General features: G+C 41.8%; 1 protein-coding gene across 1 annotated transcript in view; it reads right to left on the bottom strand.

Moving 5' to 3' along the window:
• MCM3AP (minichromosome maintenance complex component 3 associated protein) overlaps nt 1–25119 on the bottom strand; it is a gene marked incomplete at its 3' end in the record, with an annotated part of 108259 nt that overhangs the window by 41435 nt on the left and 41705 nt on the right. The window contains 9 exon segments of the mRNA XM_082261772.1: nt 2274–2421; nt 2500–2628; nt 2711–2779; nt 5834–6025; nt 6109–6261; nt 6973–7086; nt 10241–10375; nt 11771–11871; nt 11959–12137. Of these exon segments, the coding sequence (XP_082117898.1) occupies nt 2274–2421; nt 2500–2628; nt 2711–2779; nt 5834–6025; nt 6109–6261; nt 6973–7086; nt 10241–10375; nt 11771–11871; nt 11959–12137 (1220 nt within the window).

Here is a 25119-nt window from a genome sequence, read left to right as displayed (position 1 = left end):
GTAGAGAAGATGTGAGACAAACTAATACTACTAATACAGGGGGTTCCACGGGTGTCCAACTGAGAAAAGGTCAGACAGTGACATTTACAAACAGAGATGATGGTGCTAAACACACTGCCAGAGTCTTAGGCAGAGCAGGGAAAGCAAGAGGGCAATATAGAAACTGGTACAATGTGCAGTATCTAGAACCAAATGGCAGCGAGGGTCAAAAGGAAGCTTTAGACATGTCACAAGTTCACGATCTTCTCACTGGGTGTGAAAACACCGATGGCGATGTACTTATCACCAAAGACATTTCTTTTGATGCTGCTAAACAACAAGAGATTGAAAACTGGCAAATTAATAATGTTTACGAAGTAGTCACAGACAAAGGTCAAAAATGTATCTCTACTAGATGGGTCTGTACGTTAAAGGAAACTTCTAGTGGTGTTGTTCCCAAAGCCCGTCTTGTGGCGAGAGGTTTTGAAGAGGCCAATATGCATGAACTACAGAAAGATTCTCCCACATGTGCATCAGAGTCACTCAGGCTGCTGTTAGCTGTTATTTGTCAAAACAAATGGCAAGTGAACTCTATGGATATTAAGTCTGCTTTTTTACAGGGAATGGAGCTCTCAAGAGACATTTACATTCGTCCCCCACCAGAAGCGAGCGTGGACAATGTGTTGTGGAAACTAAAGAAATGTGTGTATGGACTTGCAGATGCTTCCCTCTACTGGTACAACAAGGTCAAAGAACTCATGCTGAACAGTGGGGGTAAAATGTCACGGGTTGATCCTGCAGTGTTTTATTGGCAGAATGAGCAGTCTGAGGTGACAAGAGTACTGGCATGCCATGTGGATGATTTTTTTTGGGCAGGTTCAGAGCATTTTGTAACCAATGTCATCCCTGTGCTTAAATCTGCATTTCACGTGGGTCGTGAAGAGTGTGAGAGTTTTTCATATGTGGGGATGAACATTGCTACTGTGGGTGGTGTAGTGCAGGTGCATCAGCACAGTTATATTGAAAACCTACAACCAATTCATTTGCAGGCAACACGTGCTGTACAGAGAGAGGCCCCACTGAATGAGAAAGAAAGAGAACAACTCAGATCCAAAATAGGACAGGTTCTGTGGGTTGCTAAACAAACAAGACCAGATGTTATGTTTGACACATGTAGCCTAGCATCCAACATTAAGAATGCTACTGTTCAGTCCATACATGAAGTGAACAAAGTGATCCGTAAACTAAAATCAGAGAAGGTAACACTTAAGTTTCAATACTTGGGTAACAGTGAGGATTTGAGTTTGGTGGTATTCAGTGATGCTTCACTGGGCAATCTTCCAGATGGAGGTACACAGGGTGGGGCTCTAATTGCTCTCATGGAAAAATCAGGAAAGTTCTCTCCACTGTTTTGGCAATCTAAAAAAATTAGACGTGTGGTAAGAAGCACACTGGCAGGAAAAACCCTTGCCATGTCTGATGGTATTGACAATGCTATGTTCTTGGCTATGCTCTACTCTGAACTCACTACTGGTAAAGCTGATCTTAATGCTCTTCCTCTTATCTGTGTTACTGATAACCATTCCCTGTTTGACGCTCTTAAGTCAACAAAACAGGTCACAGAGAAGAGACTTAGATTAGAAATAAGTGGTGTCAAAGAGCTCATACATGCTAATAAAATCAAAGAAGTGCGTTGGTCAACAGCCAAGTCGCAACTTGCTGACTGTTTGACGAAAAAAGGTGCTTCCTCTCTTATGCTTCTTAAAGCGCTGTATGAGGGTGTATGGAAACTGTAAAATCTGGTCCATTGAGCATATATCTTGGTATTTTTTTGTTTGCTTAAATACACACACTTACTTGAATGCTACTGTGTTCTGAAAATCGTTTTTAGGTGACAATGTTTTATGTCAAACTCACCCATTCTTTTATCTTAAGAAGAGAGTGAGATTGTTAACTTCATGTACAAGAGATATAGTTGTTTAATATACTGCCATCTTGTGGTCATTTCGGTTACTGCATCTTTTTCAGTATTCCCTCCTATTCTATGATGTATTTCCCCTTCCTGTCTAGTTTGGTAGAATTTCCTTTTCCTGTGTAGTTTGTGTGGAGGTGAATTAAAGGACGGATTGATGAACCACGTCGTGTCTGTGGATTATTTACACTATTATTCAGTGTAAACCAGCGCTTAAGGAAGGATCTAGTAATAGCTTACTCTAAAAGTTTAATATATTTAAACTAAACATATAAAAGCAGTTTGTTTCAAAGAAAAAAAAAAAAAAAAAACGCACACACACCTTTACACAAACGTTTAAAGACACAGGCCATCCTTCCTGTGACACTAAAGTGTTGTAGAGTGCTAGTGTTTGAAGTTGCTGCTTCTGGGCATCTGGCGGCTGAATTCCTGCCCAGCAGAACTTTGCCTGCAACCACTTCGACAGAACACTGGAATGCAAAAGTTATATTAGTATATTAAATATACTCTGCAATGCAAGCATAGGGTACATTAAACAATCCTCCTACCTGTTAAGATCATCAGGATGACTTGTTTCTGGCAGAGCCAGAACTACTTTCCAGAATATGCAGTTCTTCCATGAAGGCAAACTATTTGCAATCAAAGATGGCAGCTCCAGCGGCATCCATGCAGCATCGCTGCGATTATAAACAGACAGATTTGTAGAAAAACTACACAATACATAGAACCCATACAGAGTTAAAAACATGTAATACAAACCAAAGAAGCTCTTGAAAGAAATGCTGGACTTTCATTTGGTGTAGAATCTGTTCTGTGCGCTGCTGTGGGCTAAAAAAAAAAAGAAAGAAAAAAAATCATGACAGACTATAGAGCAATAAGATGCAAACCTGGACGTTTCTTGTATTAAAGAGAAAGCATCCTTTAGTTACAGGCACAGCTGTCAAAGATGATAGGCAAGATAAACATTGCCCTTGTTTAAAGCAGTGAAATACATGAATCAGCCATAACAATATAACCACTGACAGGTAAAGTGAATAACATTGACTATCTTGTTACAATGGCACCTTAAAGTGGTGGGATAAATTGGGCAGCAAGTAAACATGTCCTTGAACTCCACTACTTCAGTTCCTTGGTGATGTTCCCAGCCTGTAGTGGTCAGGACCTACCTAAAATGGCCCAAGGAAGGAAAGCCAGCAAATTGATGCCAGGGTCGTCAAAGCTCTTTTATGCAACGTGGGGAACAAAGGCTAGCCCATGTACTCTGTTCCAACAGAAGAGCCACGGTAGCTCAAATTGCTGAAAAAGTTTATGCTGGTTCCAACAGAAAGGTGGCAGAACATACAGTGCACTGCAGTTTGTTGTAAAAGGGGCTGTGTAGCTGCAGACCGGTCAGGGTGCCTAGGCTGACCCATGACCACAGCAAAAAGTGCCTACAATGAGCACAGAAGCATCAGAACTGGACCACAGAGTAATGGAAGGTCGCGTGGCCTGATTTGACATGCTGATCCTTGGAATCACTGAAACTGGAAGTTGGTGTCCTGCTCTTGCAATTGATGAATGTCTGAAGGTCTGTCAATCACATGCCTGGCTAATCTCTGTGGTAGGATCTTTCATATTTGATACAAGGCCAACCATCTCTTCAGGATACATTCACGGAGTCGGTGGATAGTTGAATGTTTTTACTTGTTCCTGGACTTTACTGTTCTGTTAGAGGATTCGCACATCACTGATGTTTTCACTTAATGTTTGTGTGACCGTGCAAGCATTGTATGCAGGGGCGTATCTACAGTGAGGCAAAGAAGGAGTTTGCCTTGGTCAGCAATTTTCAGGGGGCGGCATCCCCATGCAGAAGGGCAGAGGTGGCTCGCTTTAACCACTTCCCATCCTTTCTGGGGTTATACGGGGATGATGCCTGCAGCTACAGGCGTCACTCCGGTTATCTTTTTTTTTAAAGCTTTCTTATAATAGCAATTGGTTGCAAATAAAGGCAGTGGAAGGGGGACGTCCCCTTCCGCAGCTCTCTCGGGCTCTCCCGTCCCACTGGTAGACTCAAACAACCAGCCGACATTCGTCCGCCATCTGGCAGGACGGTCAAGCAAAGCCAGGGTTGGCTTCGATCAGCTGTTCCTAACCGTAAATTAGAAGTGATGAAAGGACATCACTTCCGGTTTACTCAAAAAGCCTCAGCGCCAGTTTTTAAAACTCTATAAAGCATTCAAAAACACAGATCTTGAGGTTTTGAATGCTTTCAAGTGAAGAGAAGGGATTTGGGGTCTTATAGACCCCAGATCTCTCCATAAAGAGTACCTGTCACATGCCTATTGCTGCCACAAGGATGTTTACATAATAATAAAAGTGATCAAAAACAAAATTAAAGCAACAGTGTAAAATAGTAAATTAATAATTGACAATTTTTTTTTTAAAGTGCCCCCATCCTCCTGTGCAAAGGCAAACGCACATGTCGGTCCCCCATGCATGCAAACAGTGACTGTACCACACATGTGAGGTATCACTGTACACGTCAGATCAAGGGCAGTAAATCTATACAGGGCACTTGGACTAATCAGGTCTCAGGGTCTGATGAGGAAGCTGCAGCTGTTCACTGTGAATAGATGTAGCTTCCCCATCAGACCCGTAGAAGAGAACCATATACCGCGGCTGGGTACCAAATTTGATGGGGGGGGGGGGGGGGGGTTCGGTGACCAATTTTAGTTTTGAGTAGGACAGCACAAAACCAAAACACACCGCTGGTTGTGTATATAATGGGAGGGCACCAAGATGCACTATGAATAGAAGGCAAGCCAGAGGAGGCAGTTTGATGCTTTGTCTAGTGGAGTCCATGCCTCAATTGGTCAGGGCTGCTTTGGTAGCAAAAGGGGGTCCTACTTAATATTAGGTGGGTGATCAAAATAAAATGGTGGGTGATCACAATGTTGTAACTGATTAGTGTATGACAAACCATAAAAAGTGCTCAAAAATGCAAGGGAGAATGAGAAACATCACTCTTACAGCCTTAGTTCAAGGAGGACAACTTCACTTTCAGTAACCCTCCCAAATGCCATAAATGCAGTTCTCTTGCTCCCATGATCTTAAATGTACAAGCACATCATGGCACCATTCATTCCTATAAAGATATACTGCTGGATGGGGCACACATGCCAAGTATAGCGGGGAACCATCGTGGACATTTTCTTTGGAAGGGCTTTGCAGTGCAGAAAGACTGCAAGAACAGGAGAAGGGTATTTACCCGGTGGACAGCACCCAGGGGGTTAAGGAGGATTACTTCAAGGACAGTTACACAAAAAAAATTATCTTGTCCATGAAAGTATGTGGACAGGGATTAGTTTTTTTTTTTCAGTTTTTTTGTTTCAGTTTGTCAGTTTTTTTGTTTCAGTCTGTGTTCCCATTAGGGAAAGTCACCCTGTATTTGTCCTGGTGACTTTTCTCACCAAAAGTGAATCAAAATCACAAATTGGCAGTGGTCACCAAAAAAGAACAGGGGTAACATTTTTCAATGGGGACACTAGTTCTGCTTACTCAGTTGACTATCAGGTATTTTATTTTGTAGGGATTTCCTCTCACTTCCTGTTGAGAGAAGTAAAAAGGAAAATCTCCCCAACAGCACAAATAGCAAAAGAAAACCTGACTGGGGGTTATAACCTTCCAATAATGTAAAAGTTTTGCCTTTAGTTCTACTTTAAAGTTAGCATGGTAACAGGTTAAAAAGGGCTCGGGTTTAACAGAGTTGTGGAACCAACCTTTCAAAGCACTCAAATGAAAAATGACGGCAAAGACTATCTTCCCTAGCCTCATCTTTTGCAGCATACTATTTATAAACTGTAGATCTCTAATACAGTTTGGAAAAAAGAACAAAAAGCTCACCTAATAAAAGAAACAAACAGTTTCCCTGCATTCCCCAAATTCACAATCCCTTTGGGGTGAGTTTGCAAATTGTGCACAGCACTGGGAATCAATGCCTTCAGTGTACCATTATGGCCCATTAAACCAGGAGCAGCTGGAAATCCTCGCATTTGGCGTCTGAGTTTCTTCCGAGCAGCCAAAACTTCCCGCCACCTGAGAACAAAACAGTGGATTAATTTCAACCAAATAACGGTCATAAATGATATTAAAGGTTTACAGAAGCTTGCATGCGAGACCTCTGAAAGTATTTCCTGCAGAGCTGCATCTCGTGGAGTGTTTCCTTGGCTATTTGGTTGAGTTCTCCTTCCACAAACTTATCCACAAACTGCTGACTGGCATGCTGAGAGATTCGGCTAATGCGTTCGTTATGATCTTTTTGTATGGCTTTCCTGCAAAAAAAAAAAAAAAAAACACTTGATGTCACAATTAATTTTTTTTCAATAAAATGAAGAAAAAAACAATAAGAGCTGATGAATTACCATTGTTTCAGGTCAAGAAATTCGTATTTCCATTTATATTAGTGGTGCTTTGACTGTTTTCATCATATGTAAAATATTGATTTTAATTCAAATCAAACTATTAACCCCATTCTCTGAGGAAAAACTAGATACAATCACCTATGTCCCCAGTCCAAGTCCATGTCGCTGGTTCCGGTGCAGGGGACCACTGATCCAGCGTTGCAATGGCACTTTAAGATGACCAGTCACTGCCATTCCCTTGTGATGCTGCTGCCCTCTTCTCTCTCCGGAGAGGACCCTACCATCAGCAAACTGATAGGAAGTACCCATATCTCAGAGGTAGTGATATGGACGCCTAAAGGAGGATCATTCCAGAAAGTAAACAGAAGAGTAGACTTGGGCTGGTGATGTTTTTGCATGTAATCGTAGCTTAAGGCAAGTTAAAAAGTTTTCATTACTACACCGACCAGTTAAAGGGGGTTTTGATAAGGAACATTTTTGAGAGGCGCTTTAAACAAAACCATATTGCCCAAAACCAAAGAGAAGCCAGACTGGATGTTGGTTAGGAAAGAAAATTCTTATTTATGAAAAAAAGAGGTTAGATGCTAAAATTATAATAAAGGAATTACAGGTAATACTCACTGCAGCTCTTCACTTGATATTTTTTGGATGTTTTCCTGAAGCACTGTTTTTAACAGACTGTCACACTCACACTGACTGATCTCAGAAAGTAACTGTTCCCGTTCCTTAAGTCGCCTGTTAAAAAAATAAATTAATAAATTATTAAAACATTGAAAACATGCATTTTTATTTGAGAAGACACATTGAAGACAAATGATGATATGTAACTGCAGTAACTAAATTCACTTTCTACAAACTTAGGTTAGCCATACGCGGTTCGAATCTCGGCAGGTTCAGCAGGAACTGGCTGAGATTTGAACTGTTAATGGGCAGACTAAATGTACCAAAGTTGATTGGTACTAGCCTGCCAGATTCTCTTCTCTTTATCGCTTCTTCACTGCCATTGTGCTATTGCTGGGTGTCCAATGCATCCCTTTACCTTTAAAGGAGGGGGTTGCCCTCCAGGCATACTGAAGTACACAAAGGTGCCTTGACATAGCCTCTGTAGCTTACGCATGTATTTGCAAATGTGTGCAAACTAAACCCCTTGTTTTTAAAGTGAGCTTTTAGACAGGGTCAATTTGGTTTGCTGCAGGCTGGCAAGTAAACTGGGAATTTTTGTTTGTTTTTTTGACATGCATTGCCCTTCCATGTGCTCCTTGCTGTAAAGGGCCAATTATAGGTTGGTGTGCTTGCCATTTGTTTGTATACGTGAACCAATGCTAGTAACGGTCATAGAGTAGAATCAATGTTCTGAAACATGCTGCATTTAATGTGCTGTATTTATACTTCTTAGCAAGAATCCATGCTCCCAGAGAGAAACGCACAGCAGGAGCTGCTGCAAACCTATCAGCAAAGATAAACAAACCCTGACTTTTAAGTGGGTAGGTGGGCAGCTCATTGGACCAAAGACACAAAACCTACATTCTGCATAACTGGTATCTAAATCTTTTACCTAATAAACAGGTTCCAATAAAAAAAATATAATAATAAAAAAAAAAAAAAACCTGTGAAAGTCATGAGTTAAGGTAAAACAAATGCTTTGAATACTGTAAGTCCACTGGTTTCAGGACTACTACTAAACACTGGGACTAAAGGAGTAGTTGCACTTGACTTGATTTAGCAGTAGAAAATATTAGTAACATCAATATGCCCTTCCTCCCAACAATCAGATTTGGACACACCCCTATCCGTCCATAATTTTGTGTACCCAGAAGCCTCTGATATAGAAAACATTTCTCCTTTACCGCTCTGTTTAAAATCAGGAAATTTAGAATAAGTACGGCTTGCAAAAACTTGCACCAAGTTGGTGCCAGAAGTTGCTGCATGCCACTAAACCACACTTGGGAGTAGCACAGGGCACAGTAGCCACATTTAAAGGCTGCTGGATGTGGATATTTCTGAGAGAAAGGCTGGTTGCTATTATATTGCTGACGGATGGAGATTATATTATATATACAGTTGGGCAAAAAAGTATTTAGTCAGCCACCAATTGTGCAAGTTCTCCCACTTAAAAAGATGAGAGAGAGGCCTGTAATTTTCATCATAGGTACACTTTAACTATGAGAGACAGAATGGGGGAAAGAACCTTTTGCCGAGATAATCCATCCACCTCACAGGTGTGGCATATCAAGATGCTGATTAGACAGCATGATTGTTGCTGCACAGGTGTGCCTTAGGCTGGTCCCAATAAAGGCCACTCCAAATGTGCAGTTTTACTGTATTGGGGGGCGAAAAACAGTCAGTATCTGGTGTGACCACCATTTGCCTCAGTGCAACACATCTCCTTCGCATACAGTTGATCAGGTTGTTGATTGAGGACTGTGGAATGTTGGTCCACTTCTCTTCAATGGCTATGCGAAGTTGCTGGATATTCGCAGGACCTGGAACAAGCCGTCGTATATGCCGATCCCGAGCATCCCAAACATGCTCAATGGGTGAAATGTCCAGCGAGTATGCTGGCCATGCAAGAACTGGGATGTTTTCAGCTTCCAGGAATTGGGTACAGATCCTTGCCACATGGGGCCGTGCATTATCATGCTGCAACATGAGGTGATTGTCGTGGATGAATGGCACAATGGGCCTCAGGATCTCATCACGGTATCACTGTGCATTCAAAATGCCATCAATAAAATGCACTTGTGTTCGTTGTCCATAACATACACCTGCCCATACCATAACCCCACCGCCACCATAGGCCACTCGATCCACAATGTTGACATCCGGAAACTGCTCATCTACACAATGCCATACACGCAGTCTGCCATCTGCCCTGTACAGTAAAAACTCAGATACATCAGTGAAGAGAACACCTCTCCAAAGTGCCAGACGCCATCGAGTGTGAGCATTTGCCCACTCAAGTCAGTTACAATGAACCGCAGTCAGGTTGAGATCCCAATGAGGACGAGGGGCATGCAGATGGGCTTCCCTGAGATGGTTTCTGACAGTTTGTGCAGAAATTCTTTGGATACCGATTATTGCAGCAGCTGTCCGGGTGGCTGTCGGTGAAGATGCAGGATGTGGAGGTTCGGGGCTGGTGTGGTTACACGTGGTCTGCGGTTGTGAGGCCGGTTTTAATGTACTGCCAAATTCTCTGAAACGCCTTTGGAGACGGCTTATGGTTGAGAAATGAACATTCAATACACAGGAAACAGCTCTGGTGGACATTCCTGCAGTCAGCATGCCAATTGCACGCTCCCTCAAAACTTTTGACATCTGTGGCATTGTACTGTGTGATAATACTAGACATTTTAGGAGTGGCCTTTTATTGTGGCCAGCCCAAGGCACACCTGTGCAATAATCATGCTGTCCTATCAGCATCTTGATATGCCACACCTTTGAGGTGGCAAAGGAGAATTGCTCACTAATATAGATATAGACCGATTTGTGAACAATATTTGAGAAAAAAAGGCCTTTTGTGTACATAGAAAAAGTCTTAGATCTTTGAGTTCAGCTCATGAAAAATGGGGGCAAAAATAAAAGTGTTGCGTTTATAATTTTCTTCAGTGTAAGTCTCCATTCACACTAGTACGACTTGTCAGGCGACTTGGTCAGCCTGACAAGTCACGCACCTTGAGTCCCATAGTGTAGTACAGGACCGGTTCTAATAAGAGCGACACAAGTCGTTCCGACTTAGAAAAAGGGTCCTGTACTACTTCGGGTACTTTGATATTACACACTTAAAATCTTTAACCCAAAATCATAAACTACAATAAAAACTTAAAAGAAAAAAAATGATCAGTTGGTAGATATTTTAAAATTGGTGATTTATAACGGCTATAAAACATGCCTGACTTCCTCTGCCTTTCTTCGTTTTTCCTCCAACACTCTCTCGGTCTCTGCTTTCACCTCTTCTTTTGTAATAGTGCTTGACATATCCAGGATTACCTCTGCTAGAAGCCGGTCAGCCACCAGTGATGACTCTCTAAAAATAGCAAAAATGCAGAAAAGTCCTTCAGCAAGGCAACTGGATACTGGCACAAAAGAAATAACACATCACATCATTTACAATTGTAAGGTTTTGACTTTAACCACTTCCATACCGGGCGATTTCTGCCACTCCACACCTACAGGTAAAAATCATAATTTTTTTTGCTAGACAATTACTCAGAACCCCCAAACATTATATATAAATTTTTTTTTTTTTTTTTTTAGCAGACACCCTAGGGAATAAAATGGCGGTCATTGCAACTTTTTATGTCACACAGTATTTGCGCAGCAATTTTTCAAAAATGTTTTTTTTTGGGGGGGGGGGGGGATTTATAAAACCGAATCGAGTAAATGGATACCCAACATGTCACGCTTTAAAATTGCGCACACTCATGGAATGATGCCAAACTTCGGTACTTAGAAATCTCTATAGGTGACACTTTAAAAATGGTTACAGGTTACCAGTTTAGAGTAACAGTGGAAGTCTTGAGCTAGAATTGTTTCTCTCGCTCTAAAGTTCGCAGCGGTACCTCACATGTATGGATTGAATGCCGTTTACATATGTGGCTGCGACAAACATGTGTTCGCTTCCGTGTGCAAGCACACGGGGACGGGAGAACTTTAAATTATTTTTTTTATTGTTTATTTTATTTTACACTTTCTCTTAATTTTTGTTTAACACTTTTATTCCTATTACAAGGAATGTAAACATCCCTTGTAATAGGAATAGTGCAGGATAGGTCCTCTTTATATTCAATAAGACCTCAGGTCTCTCCTACAGGCTAGAAAGCCTAAAATAAAAAAAATTAAAAAAAATGTTCTTGGCTGCAGTATTGAAAACTGCCAGGCCGAGCGTGACATCATCACGTTGCGCCCTGACCTCCGAGAGTCATGGAGACAGCCGGGGACCATCTGGTCCTCACAGTCTCTGTTTACTTAAGTTAGCTCCTCAGTCTTTTACATTAGCGGCCATTTTAGGAAAGGGAGATTAAAATTTGTATGTTTTCCTCTATAAGATAGTTGGGCAGGAACAAAGCTGTGTGCTAAAACATCTTTCAAAACAATAAATATCTTTATATTCAGAAGCCCACAAATGTTGTCTTGGATATATAGGTTTATGTTTAGTGGCTTTTTAAAGGGTTATTCTACTTTTACATTCTTTCTTCTGCTCTGGTTTTCTCCAACAATCTCAAAACGCTCAAAAAGTGTTTGTATGACTGCGGGAATTTACATTAGGTCGTATGCTACTTTGGTAGAACTGACGTAAATGGTTCAGGCTTCTCTGTAAAAGTATTGTAAAAAAGTATCATTAAATAGCAATAAAAATGTCAAAAATTCTCCACTTCACTTTTTCGAACACAGACATTCAAACAATAGTATTTTTTATTACCCAAGTGCAGCAGAAATGTAATCAGCTACTGTTCGGCTGATATCGACACTTAAATCTTTCATTGCATCTTCCACAATTTCATTAAACACAGCAGCAACATCCTATATTAGCAAAAAAAATATAAAATTATTATGTAAGAAAGGCAAATGAAAGCATGTTATTAACCAAAGTTGCATCTTACAAAGTACCTCATCAGTAAAAGCTGGCTTGGGTGGAGATGGAGGGACCTCAGGCGGCACTATGGGCTGGAAGACTGACTGACTAGGAATAGACGAAGATTCCTGGTTGTCTTTTAGAAGCACAATTGTACGTTTGATAGACCTCTCTTCAGGGACTGAGTCTTTGACCTCTGGTTTATCTGTAACAACTAAAAAAAAAAAAAAAAAAAACATACATAGGTTGAATTTTTATTTTTTAATTTAAGCATTGGTATAAAGCAGTAAAGCCTCCACATTATTTACATCCTGCATAAAAGGGCTTTTGTATGTGTCTGACAGGGTTTACATTCTTATACAAGTCAACTGGACAGCAAAACCTACCCATTCAAAGCCGATCAAATGCAGTTCAGAAGCAGACAAACTGCAGGTCATTTGTCCATGAATTTTGAACAATGTCAGAAGCGTCTTTATACATTATACAATTTTCTGTACAATTTTCTTGAAATGTACCTTCAACTATGTAGTTCAAAGGCCTACCTACTTGGATACAAGTGAAAGTGTTGTTTAGCTTTGACCTCATATTATGTGGTTTGTGGAAAATCTAACAGAAAATTGTACAAGAAAATTGAACATGTATGGCCAGCCTTAAACTGATGTCAAACTGAGGACAATACTACAAATCCTAACTGACATAAGCACATAATGTAAACCTCACCAATGAGTGTTTCATCTGCTCCCTCTGGTCTAATAAATGTATCATGAAAATCCTTTTGTTATATTGGTTCAAAAATTGCAAAATAAAAAAGACAATATCAGAGCTATCCTGAAAGAACATATTTTTCTGTGACAGCTAGATGCATATACCTACATGCATGCACATGCTGATTGAACTGCACAATTTTTGTGAAAAGTTTTTGCCAATTGTGACAGGTACCCAGTGGGTAGGGTATGCACAAATACAGTTTTACCGGCAATAAGGTATTTGTGTTTATGTTTCTAATACGCTATTAAATTCAACAGAATTAAAGGGGTTTTGCTCCTGATTTGCGTTTGTATTCAACGTCCGCTGCATCACGTTGCAGTGTACAACAGTAGTCAGCATTGACTGACTCCAGCTACCCTGAGATCGTTTCTTCATCGTAGCAATCAGGGTCAACCCTACCATGGGTCCTACTGGGTCCATTGGTCCCAGGCAGCAGTTTAAGGGGGGCAGTAAATTGACGCCCACATTTTTTTCTAGCAGTGGTGTGCATGGCCGCTTACACTACACATAAGTCCCTTCTCACTGTCTGGCTGTGCATGTTAGGGACACCAAAAGGAAAGGGTACTTCTGGATGGGAGAAGCTATAAGTCTTCTCCTGTCCAGACGGGCAGATGATGCATCCCAGTGAGTGGGGGCACAAAGCGGCTTTAGCAGCTGAGCTGTCCCTGAAGCCTGAGGCCGCCCATTAATTTCACAGAATGGCCAGGGGGGGGTGGAGACTAAAAGGTCAGCTGACTTCCGAGGACTGAAGTGAGAAAGGCTGGAAGAGAGCCCATCTCCTGATCTCGGCATAGGTGTCACTGCTGCCAGTGCCAAACACCACAGAGGCGGAGACAAAGTGAGTACAACTCATAGGCGTGCACACCCTAAACATATAATGCAGATTACATACTTGCCCACAGCCGTGAATGTCCCGCTACAGCTCCTAGACACTTTTTTCTATCTCCCCAGAAGTCTCCTGTACATTCCATCTGTACCCTCATCTGCTCAGAAAACCCGGAGGTGGGGCACAGCTGCAGCCGGGTGATGCTGACACTATGCAAGGAGGGGGTGAGCTGATGTTCTAAGAAAAGTCGATTTGGATAGGTAAGCTGGCAGTTTTACATCAGGACTAAATCAGGAGGATTTGTTTGCAGAGAGATGGGAATGATTCAGCTATAATGGGGGATCGGAAGAGCAGGGGAGTGTGTGGGGGAGTCGGCAGAGTCTGCAGCTTTGCTCACAACTAACAGACATCTCCGGAGCTGCCACATATCACTACATAAACATGCCCCACACTCTGTGTATGTACAGATAATGTTAACAAACTATGACCATTCCATTTCACCCTCTGTTATCCAAACTGTTTTAGCAAAGGCTAAATTCCCCACATTACCTAAACACAATACAAGTTAACCATCCTCAATAAACAGAGCAGATCACAGTGTTCACGGTTATTTACATGGTAGTGCAATTGTATGAACACTGGTTATTTAGAGAAAATCTGTTATTTTGCATTTACTCAGTTTAGCTTTTTTCGCATCACATGTAAGGCAGCCCATTCATTTCAATGGCCTGTCCTACTGATGAGCAACATGGAAAAGAAGTTTCTTCCCCATCCCTCGCCAGCACTGCCACTGAACCCACTGTCATGCTACCCTAGCCAGTCCGTATGCTACCCTTGCCTGTCCGTATGCTACCCCTGCCTGCCCGTATGCTACCCTTGCCTGTAAATCTGACTACCTGATGAATTTAATTTTAGTTTTAATTATCACAATATAAAATAATGCATGTGGTCCTTTTGGTGAGCGTTTTTTTTTTTTGGGGGGGGGGGGCATTTCATTCTTGGACCCAGGCAGCATGATGTCTTGGGCCAGCCCTGGTAGCAATGTCCTGGTGAAACCCTTTACCGTGTTCCTCACAGACAGCATTAGGATTTGCAGGGAAGCAGGCATTTCATTCTTGGACCCAGGCAGCATAATGTCTTGGGCCAGCCCTGGTAGCAATGTCCTGGTGAAACCCTTTACCGTGTTCCTCACAGACAGCATTAGGATTTGCAGGGAAGAAGTCCAAGTGTGAGTGGAGGAAATTAATCTCGAGTGACATGTTGCACTTCAATGTTTTGCATGCTTTGAGAAGTTTGTCTAAGGTCCATTCCTCAGGTGGTCTCAGAATTGGAAGACTGTCGTAATGTGGCACAGGTCTCATTGCTGAAGACATATTAGGGTATTCAATTGACTTCTTGTTTTTGGCAGAGAAACCAGACACAGTCAAAAAAAAAAATTAACAGCCTTTCACATGGTCTGTTTTTGCCATATCATCGGGACCGCAAACGGCATTGTCTTTCCCGTGCCTCTGAGCCAAGCTCACAGACAGACAGCACACGTCGCACAACAAATGTTAGGCGCCCATTCCTTCTCTTTATCACCAATTTAAAAACTAAAGTACAGATGATATGCTTTCATCACAAGAGCAGTCGAGCGTCTCTGATAAACAAGCGTATATTCGCCACAAATTTAGCAGAGTGTACCGCAGCTGTTACGACATTGACGAGACATATCGACTGACACCAATTGTCCTGTAAAACATCTATAACATCTAACTTAGTTGTTACAGTGCTACAGAGCAGGGATGAGCTCGGGCGTGTTCGAGTTTGTACGTGCCCGATCCCGCCAGGAAGCCGACCCTGCACTTCGCTAATCACAGGCAGTGAGACATTTCCCGATCCGCAGCTGCACAGATCGGGAAATGTATTGCTGCCTTTGACTAGCGGAGTGCAGTGTTGACCTCCTGGCGGGATCGGGCACGTAGCAACTCGAACACGCCTGAGCTCATCTCTACTACTGAGCAAGGCTAAATTCTGAAACATCACGTACACACTATAAAGTCTATATTATTCCAATGAACAGCATCTGTGTATGCAGGACACTTCTATAGCCTGCTGAGATAGTGTCAAGCTGGCTCCAGGCCTGCCCTGGCTGCATACTTCCACAGAAAAATTTCCAACCTGGCCTGATTTGATGCCTGGACATGCTCAGCCTGCACAAAACATTGTTCATAGGTCTTACAGAAACAAAAATTCGTGGACACAAATATAAGAAAAAAACATGAAAAAACTGAAGATTTCAAAGAAACAGTATGTAATGGGCAAATTTGGATGTAATTGTCGTGATCAGCAGCCACAAATCTTTAAGGAATACCCAACAGTGTTCAAGAAGCAAAAACTTGTTGTGCAGTGATCCATTAGCTGTTGCGAGCAGTGTTGGGGGTAACGAGTTACAATGTAACGGATTACAGTAACTACGTTACTTTTTTTGGTAACGTAGTAATGTAACGAGTTACATTGGTAAGATCGGTAACTAAAATTACTTTACATGGCTTGAGGAATGCGCTTTCCTGCGTTACTCAAGCCGTGAGATCATACAATCATCAGGGCAGCTTTATTCCCAGGGGCTTTTACCTTAAATAAGTTTCCCAGGAGGCGAACTATTTCTCCATTTTCGGGCGCGTAGGTATACATGAAGCAGCACAGTCGCTGCATTGCACATGAAGTTCCGGCCGGGCGCGGGCCGGAACGCCCACTGCCTGAGTGCCTGCCTAGCCTATGCTCTGCTCTGCCCTCCTCGTCAGCGGAGTAATTCTCCCGCCGCAGGAGCCGTGGGCATGGACTCGGAGACAGACAGTGAGGGAGAAGAAGTGAGGTAGCGGGCTGGCAGCGCTCCGCTTTTTTAGCACAGTCTGTCCCTAGCAGGTAAGTGTCGCGACAGCCCCTCGTTCCTAGATGGAACGGAAGGATGCTGGCTGCTCAGTGCTCAGCCATGCCCCCAGTTTTGCAGGAATGAGCAATTGAGCACTCGGCCTCATAAGAAGAAGATCTATGTGTTCAATGCGCCTTGCTCCCTAATCCTATTCCTATATTACAGCAGCGGCTGAGCTCAGCCTCAGTGATGTGTTACGGAAGGAGAAAGCACAATGTGGATTCCAATGAGCAAGAGTGCTCGTTCCTGCAAAGTTGGGAATGCATGCCCAAGGTCCGGCACCTCCTTCCATCTAGGCAGCACAAGTGGGGGGAGGGGGGATGTCGCCTACATAAGAGTTTTTTTTTTTGACAGCTTGGGAGAGGCTTTTCATCATGGTGAACAGGTATGACATTGAAATGAAGCTTATTAAAACATGAGTGGTGTTTTTTAATGTACTGGGGGCACTGGAATGCATGGGAAATGTTATTGTAAAGGCAAAGTAAACCCTTATAGCTTAGCCCAACCCTGGCCCATCATTGTTTGTTTTTCAATATTGCATAGAGCACAATTATAATCACCTCAGTATGATGGTGATGTTCCCCGAATGGCGCTGTTCTGAGCAAGTGACCTCCTGTTTGCAATAAGCAGCCGGAAGCTAGTGGAGATCACTGTAGCAGGGGTGCATACTGTAGGAGATTAATGTAGTAGTGGTGTCTACTGTAGGAGACCACTGTAGTAGCAGGGCCTACAGTAGGAGATCACTCTAGTAAGTAAAGTGATCTATATAGCTGCAGGGCTACTAGGTAAAGAGCAATCTAGAGTAAAGTAAAGTAATAAGTAGTGAAGTTACTTTTCACATGCAGTAACTAGTAAAGTAACTAGTTACATTTTTTGAGTAACTACCCAAACACTGGTTGCGAGTGATGAAGTGAGCCTTGGTGGTGGTTTTTAACACTGAAGGTGGAGCAAGTACATTTTTTCTATGGAGACTGGACTGCCATATAGCTATTCAATTTTGGATGTGGATCTTGAAGATTTTTCATTGCATGGAACACTTTCATATATTATGAATTTATGTTTTTATTTGAAGAAACAAGGGTCACTTGCTTGATGATATATTTATTCTTCACAAATTTGCACAATTGTTATTTTTATATGAGCACAAGTCACTTTCCTGAATGGTACCTGTGATCCTTTATAAAATGAGGGATTTATCTTGTCTAATGTAACTGGCAATATTGGCTTTGGAAGCCTGCAAACCCTTTTTAAGACCACTAAACAAAAAGGAGATGAGGGGGGCGTTGCCGACTTCCGGATGTAAGCAGCGGAATCTCGGAGCTCCGACCACACGAATACTTCAGTAATCCAGTCGGATCTGTGCCCGATCTACACCCACCACCATTCCTTCTTGCCTGCAGCTATCCCAGAGATACAGCAGGGATGGTCAAAATTGGCAATGCCGGCGCCGCGTTTCAAGCCACCTCTCCCTCCTCATGAGCCGCGGCAAGATGGTGCCGACCTGCCTCGTGGTCCTGACACTGCCGCTCTGCTGCTGGCATGCATACAGCCTTACACCTCCCAGGGCGAGTCCTCTGTTGCCCCTGCACGGCCTGTTTGAAATGTCCTCTGTGTCCTCCTGTTGCTGCTGACCCCACAGGCACCCCTCCAGAACCGATCAGGTCTCAAATCAGGGAAGCCATACAGCACTGTCAAGCTACTCTGACCTCCCAGAGAGATTCAGTCCGGATAAACTTGTCATTTCTAAAACAGGATGTGCATAATCTCTGCCACAGAGTCAATATTGCAGAACAGCGAATTGGTGACCTGGAGGATGTTAGCCGCAGGCTTCTGTGGTGATTTACAAAAAAGGTCATGCTGCCACCACTGATAAGCGAACTGACTTAGGAGATCGCCTATGGCGAAATAATTTACGCTTTTTGGGGATTCCGGAAGGCGCAGAGGGTAAGAACCCTGAATCTTTTATGGAACAGTGGCTTGTCACTACCTTTGGCACCACCATATTTTCGCCATTGTTTGCTATAAAGAAGGCTCACAGAGTACCATTACGCCTGTTACCACCAGGAGCACCACCCCCTCCTATTCTCAAAAGGGTTCTAAATTATCATGATAAAGAAGCTGTACTTAGGGCCGCCATGGAGAAAGGTCGTCTCTCCTACAATGGCAGTACCATTACCATTTTTCCCAATGTTTCGGTTACTACACAAAAGCAACAAGTATCATTCCTCTCAGTGAAAAAGAAGCTGCGAGATCTACAATTGTCCTACAGTACGCTGTACCCTGCGCAGCTACGTATTATACATCAAGGCAAGGTTCATTTCTTCAAAGACCCCCAGGACGCCGCCCAGTGGGTAGAAGAAACTTTGGGTCCTGCAGATTCGGCACGTCGAGATAGACGTTAACCTCCTTGCTAATCCTGGATGCCAGGCCTTTTCTTGTTGGAACTGTCTACTACTGCCCTGTTGTAACTCAGTTTTTCAAGTTTTTCTGTTTTAATATGGGCTATACAGAATTCAGCCTATAAAAGAAGGGCACAATTGGTGATGTGCTTTGGTCATAACCCAGGTTCGATCAATATGCCACTCTACAGTTGTGCAGTCACAGTCTGCTACTGGACTTTATTTTTCTCTATCCTTCAGTTTCAGCACCTGAACATATGCCCTTTCCCTTGACGGGCTAATCTACGTTTCCCTATTACTTGGTTTTGGGTATGGGAATTAAAGCGCTCAATAGTTAGGATTGCAGGACTGGGAGTGTTTGGGATGTTCTTTTTTTTTTTGTTGTTTTTTACAGGACTAGGTCATTATTGTTTTTTTGTTATATACTTTAATGTCCAATCATTATATACGGTCGACCGTTGCATAATTCCGTTTCTTTGACCTTCACACTGCTTGTCTTAGCATATGTCTACCCTTGGTTTACGAGTATACTACTATGGGCACCTCTGCTACACTTATGGTATACTCTGGTGTCAATTATGTTTTTGACCCTTAATCCATGTCTACGTTATAGTTAAGATCTTGGAATGTCAGGGTGGCTTAATCCTAAAGTAAATTGCTCTTTAGTATTTGAATACCTAGCTCGTCATAGCCCACATGTTGTCGTTCGAGAAGACTTATCTCCAAGGCTCTAGAGTTCTGGCCCTTAAACTAGCCAAAATTGCTTATGCTCTTAATTCTACTTATTCCACTTATGCCCGTAGCACCTCTATTTTGATAGCTAAATCTGTCCCTATCTCTATTAAACATATCAAAACAGACCCTGGTGGATGTTTTAGTATCCTTATATTTGAATTTATGGGAAAACCCTATACTTTAGTAAACCTATATATCAGGGCTTGACAAATTTGCTTGAAATCTAGGAGCCAGTTAAGTTAGGAGGCAGTTTTTTTGTGCATGCCAAATGGCCAGCTTCTGTCGGAGCGGCTGCCATACACACGGGCCCAATCTCAGCCAGTTTTTAATGAACCGGCTGATGTTGCCCGGCATTCAACCTATGTGTACTTTGTTTACTTCTTCTGAGAGATATTAAAAAGGAACACACCAACCACCATGACCAATGGCCAATTCAAATTTTATAGTGGTTATGGTGGTAGGATGCACTGTTAACCAAGGAAATCGACTTAGTCATTTGATCCTTTGCAGTTAATAAAAAACCGGGGTCGGACGGATTCCCTGTGGAGTGGTACTCACAATATAAAGAAATTCTAATAACCTTTTTACTTCGGGTCTTTGCCTATGCCTTTGATGAGGGCGGTTTACCGCCCTCTATGACTGAGGCGTTAATTGTACTTATTCAAAACCACATAAGGACCATCTCTAGTGTGAATCATACCGTCCCATCTCGTTAAATAATCTTCGATGTTAAAATTTTTGCCAAAATCCTTGCTCGAAGGTTAAATGAAGTAATCACTACTGTTGTGCACTCGGATCAAACTGGGCTTATTCCAGGAAGATCCATCTCTATTGATTTGCGCAGACTTTTTACCAATATGCAGGCCACACATGATGTTATGGGTTCCAGGGTTGTTTTGGCACTGGATCGCTAGAAGGCTTTTGATTCTGTAGAGTGGCCTTTTCTACAGGAGGTACTCGCAAAATTTGGCTTTGGAACTTCTTACGGTGGATTAAACTGCATTATTGCAAACCACAGGCTAGAATACGGGTGAATAACTATGTTTCTGATTCTTTTCTCATAACGCAGGGCACCAGGCAAGGATGCCCCCTATCACCGTTATTTGCCCTGGTTATAGAGCCTTTGGCTGAACTAACACGTTCTAATCCCAACATAATTGGGTTAGTCATTAATAGGTTAGGAGAAAAAGTATCACGTTATGCAGACGACATGCTCATTTATCTAGTTGATCCCATTCCTCTTTATCTAATTTGTTAACAGTTATTCAAAGATTTGGTCACTTCTCAGGTTTCCACGTTAATTGGGACAAATCAATTATATTTCATTTAGACCAGAATGCCTTACAGTCTTCTTCAGACCTACTGTCCCTTGCTGATTGTTGATAATCTCCGTTACCTGTGCATTATGGTGCAAAAACCTACTTCACCAATAATTTAGATCCACTTTTAAGTAGGCTTAAAAATACACAAACTCTGGGCTAATTTGCCCTTGACCATTCTAGGCAGGATTATTATTTTTAAAATGATCTTCCTGCCTAGCTTTATTAACTGAGTAAATCCCCATTCCCAAACATCGCTTTCAGGAGATTGACTCAATACTTACATCTTTTATATGGGGAGGTTGGGCTGCCAAAAAAGCTAGACATACCTTACAGCTGCCTATTTTAAAAGGAGGTATAGCTGTACCCAACCTCCTAATCTACTATAGAGCCTCTCAAGTAGCTCATGCACATTGGTGGTTCTATCCCGAGGCTAATAATGCTGCCTCAGCTTTGGAGGCGGCCATTCTTACCTCCGTAAATCCTTGCAAAATTGAGTTCATTGTCAATCTACTTTGGGCAGGCCTGGTACTAGCATGTGGTCTATGACACTTCATATATTTACGCTTTTTAAACTGACCACATCTAAGTCAGTTAACGATTATTCCCCCCAACGCCCCTCTTTGGCATAATCCACGTTTTTAAGAGTTCCACCGTAGAACTGATGGAGCATTTTGGGCTAGACACAGAGTAAAATGAGGCTCATCTATTTTGGAAGCCTTTTGCACCTTTGCTGATTTTCAACAAAACTATAACCTTTCCTCCACTGCCCATTTTAGGTATCTCCAATTTTGACATATTGTGGCTGCACAGTTTGGTTTGACTAATGTGTCTCTCCAACCCTCTAAGAAAATTTTCTTTGTGACCCTTCTTATGATAAAAATTGGTGTCCATTTACTACTCCTCTTTACTACATTCTAAAACTGATGGATCCCACTGGAGAGTGGAAGTTTCGAACCTCACAGAGGAAGTGTGGCAGGAAATTCTCCCTTTACAAAACCCCATGGCGATTTCCTCAAGGGACAAAGTTATCCAGATTAAATTTTTATACAGGTCTTACTACACACCCAGTTTTCTATTTTGCATTGGCAAGCTGTCCTCTATTTGTGCAAAATGTACCATGGCCGATCGTACATTCTAACATATGTTCTGGGAGTGCTCACCTATCAGAAGTTTTTGGTCTGCAGTCACAGATTTCCTTAGTAATCTTACGCAATTGCCCAATAACTGTGATCCTTTAAGTTGTCTCTTTGGGTAAAAAGATACTATTCCTAGCCGCACTAAAACTTATGCCCCTGATCTTTTATGCTAAAAAAATTCATAGCCATACGCTGGAAACTGCAAATCCCCCCTGATGTACCTTTTTGGATTGCATTAATCAAGCAATTCCAATATAGAATTTATTAAAATTTGGTCTCTTTGGGTACAATCTGAACACACTATAGTGCCTGAAGGGAGTGGCTCACCATGTATAATTTTAATGTGTATTTACCCCCCTCCCCCCTTTTTTTATCATTGTGGTTAATTTAGATTTCCTTTATGTGATGGTTCTGCGTTTAATGGACATTTTGCTTATTGTCATGCTATCTGTTTATGCAAACGTTTTCACTACAGTTTGTATTTGCTATCTTTTACATACAATAAAAGGAATCCTTTAAAAAAAAAAAAAAAAAAACACACAAAAGGAGATTACTTGTTCTAATGAATCCTCTGGTAGCCTCTGGAAAACTGAGAAAACACTTCCTCACATTCAGAGAATGGAAGCTTTCTCCCCTTTGATTGTAGGGTTGTCACAAGAGGGGACAGTATAATCTCTTCTGTCTTATGAAATATCGTCATTTTTAGGTAGATATGTGGAATCTGGTTTCAGTATTAACCTGTCTGAAAGAGTTACATAAAAATTCCTCAGAAGATTAAGTTTGCAAGTCCCTGACCCTTGTGGCTATAGTAATGGAAAATGGAATGAAAAAGGTAGCCCTCTTGAAGGTTACAAACATAAAAAAACATCCCAAATTGCTTCAAAAATGGTGCTTAGTTAACTTATTCAGAACTTTAGACAAATTCCAAGGGGGTACTATTTTTTTTGTTGAAGAGCAGAGACTCAAGTAGTCAATTCTCTGCCAGCTTCAGGTCAATGAAAAAGGTTAGAGTGGAAACCTGCACCCAATGGGTATTCAAAGACCTAAAGCTTGGTCTACCCCATCTAGAAGAAATCTCAAGATAACTGGTTTTAAAGGGAGGGAACATTTCTTCTTTCAGCACCATGAGGTTTCACCGTGAACTTTTGATACCTTTGCATACATTTTCCTGGTGAACACCTTCCTACTTTTATGAAGATCGTCTGAACGACCCTTCCCTTTTAGGATCTGCCTCTCTAGATCGAGGCTGTCAACCGAAAAAAAAAAAATATCTGGTCTGGGATGCACTACTGGTCCTTGCAGAAGAAGGTTCAGCCTGAATGGCAGAGGCCAAGGGCTCTTGTCCTAAAATCTTTAAAGATCCAAAAATCACATTCTCTTGGAACACGAAGGGGACTCCATACCTGAACCAGCTGAATTTTTGTAGTAGAACCAGAGGAATTAGGGAAAATGGGAGGGAATTTATATCCCAGTTTTAAAATCTATTGTTGGATGCAAAGAATCAATGCCCCAAGAATCCTTTTCTTTTGCTAGAGAAAAAATGCTCCACTTTCCTGTTTGCCCTGCATGTGAAAAAGTTCAGTCGGCACTGCCCATTTGCAGATCTGAAAAAATGCTTCCTGATGTCATTCCCAGATGCTAATTTGAACGAGAAAGCCTACTAAGACACGAAGATCCCTTTATGTGAACTGAAGAGACAGAGGTGATGTTACATTCCACCCAAATGAGAAATTCCTAAGCAACAGCAAAAAAGGGTGAGATCTGGCAACGGTCTTGCGATTCAGGTAAGCTACAGCAGTATCGTTGTCAGAGACTTATCTTTTGGTTTTTGATAACTGACTGCAAGTTCAGTAATGTCTCTTTTATAGCCATTGGTTTCCTGAGATTGGAAGAGGCCCTGAATCAATCTCGAGACTAAACTCTCAGGGCATGAATTCTTTGGATGTGGGATCCCCAACCCCAAGTGCTGGTATCTTTTGTGATCCACCAATGAAAATTGCAGCAGACTTCTGGATTGATGTTAACACCCAGGTCCAAGGAATTTTTCTGTCAATCTCATTAGGATAAAAAAAAAAAAGGATATAGGACTCCTGAGCGTAACCAAGCCCAGGTTAAGGCCACAATTAAGGAAGTCCTAAACCCCAAGCATCTCATAAATAACCCTAAGGCGATGACCTCTGTTTAAGCAATGTGGTGTGTCACGAATAGAATCTTGGAGATCTTTTTGTCCAGAATAAAAACGATCTATAGAGTTGATTTGATAGCCCAGGATGATTCTTGTCTGGAATCTATGAAGACTTCTCTTTTTTGACCAGCCAACATAATCTTTCCAGAATGAGGATGATCACTTGAAGATCTTCCACCACTTTCTCTTTTATTAATGAACAGAAAAATATTGTCCAAATAAGAATGAAAAATCTTCTGAAGCCTCAGATAAAACATGACTGCCAGAATCCTAGTAAAAATTATTGGGGTGGCTGAGAGACTGAATGGCAATGCAAGAAACTGCCAATGACAAACGCTCTACTCTGTCAGCGCCTCAAAACGTATGCATCTTTGATGTTCTGGATTAATCAGCACATGCTAGATTATTCATCTTGCAGGAGCAAGGTGATCATAAAACCTTTATTTTGAAGGGTCTTGGGTAAACTGTAAATGCTTTTCCATTCTGAAATTCCTGTACACCAGGAACTTAACTTCTTTAGGCTTGTGATCATCATTGTGTTGCCCAAAGGGTTTCCGAACCACAAACACATGGGAGAAAAACCTTTGGGTACAGAAATGCTTATTTCCTGTAAGGGAAAAAGGTATACATGCAATCACTCAGACCAGTTGCCTTCCCTGGGTCTCCTTGTGGCCTTGAGAGAAAAAAAGAAAATCAAAACACTAAACTCTCCTTTGTGATAAGCAAAATAGAAGATCTGTGTAAAAATTTCTACCCACAGAGGGTAACAGTGAAAGCTTGTCCAATGCTAGACTTGACATCATTTTAGAGTTAATTTTGTAGGATTCTGGAGGAATCAAGTGCAAACCTCCTTTACGCTATACTTTATTAAATACACACTTCTTTTGCTCTCTAAACTTAAATCCAAATTGGTT

Source organism: Pelophylax lessonae (genome assembly GCF_965119305.1).
Source record: "Pelophylax lessonae genome assembly, chromosome: 6".
NCBI classification, from domain to species: Eukaryota; Metazoa; Chordata; class Amphibia; order Anura; family Ranidae; genus Pelophylax; species Pelophylax lessonae.
Note: the sequence above shows the minus strand (reverse complement) of the source record. Positions and strands in the feature narration are given on the sequence as shown.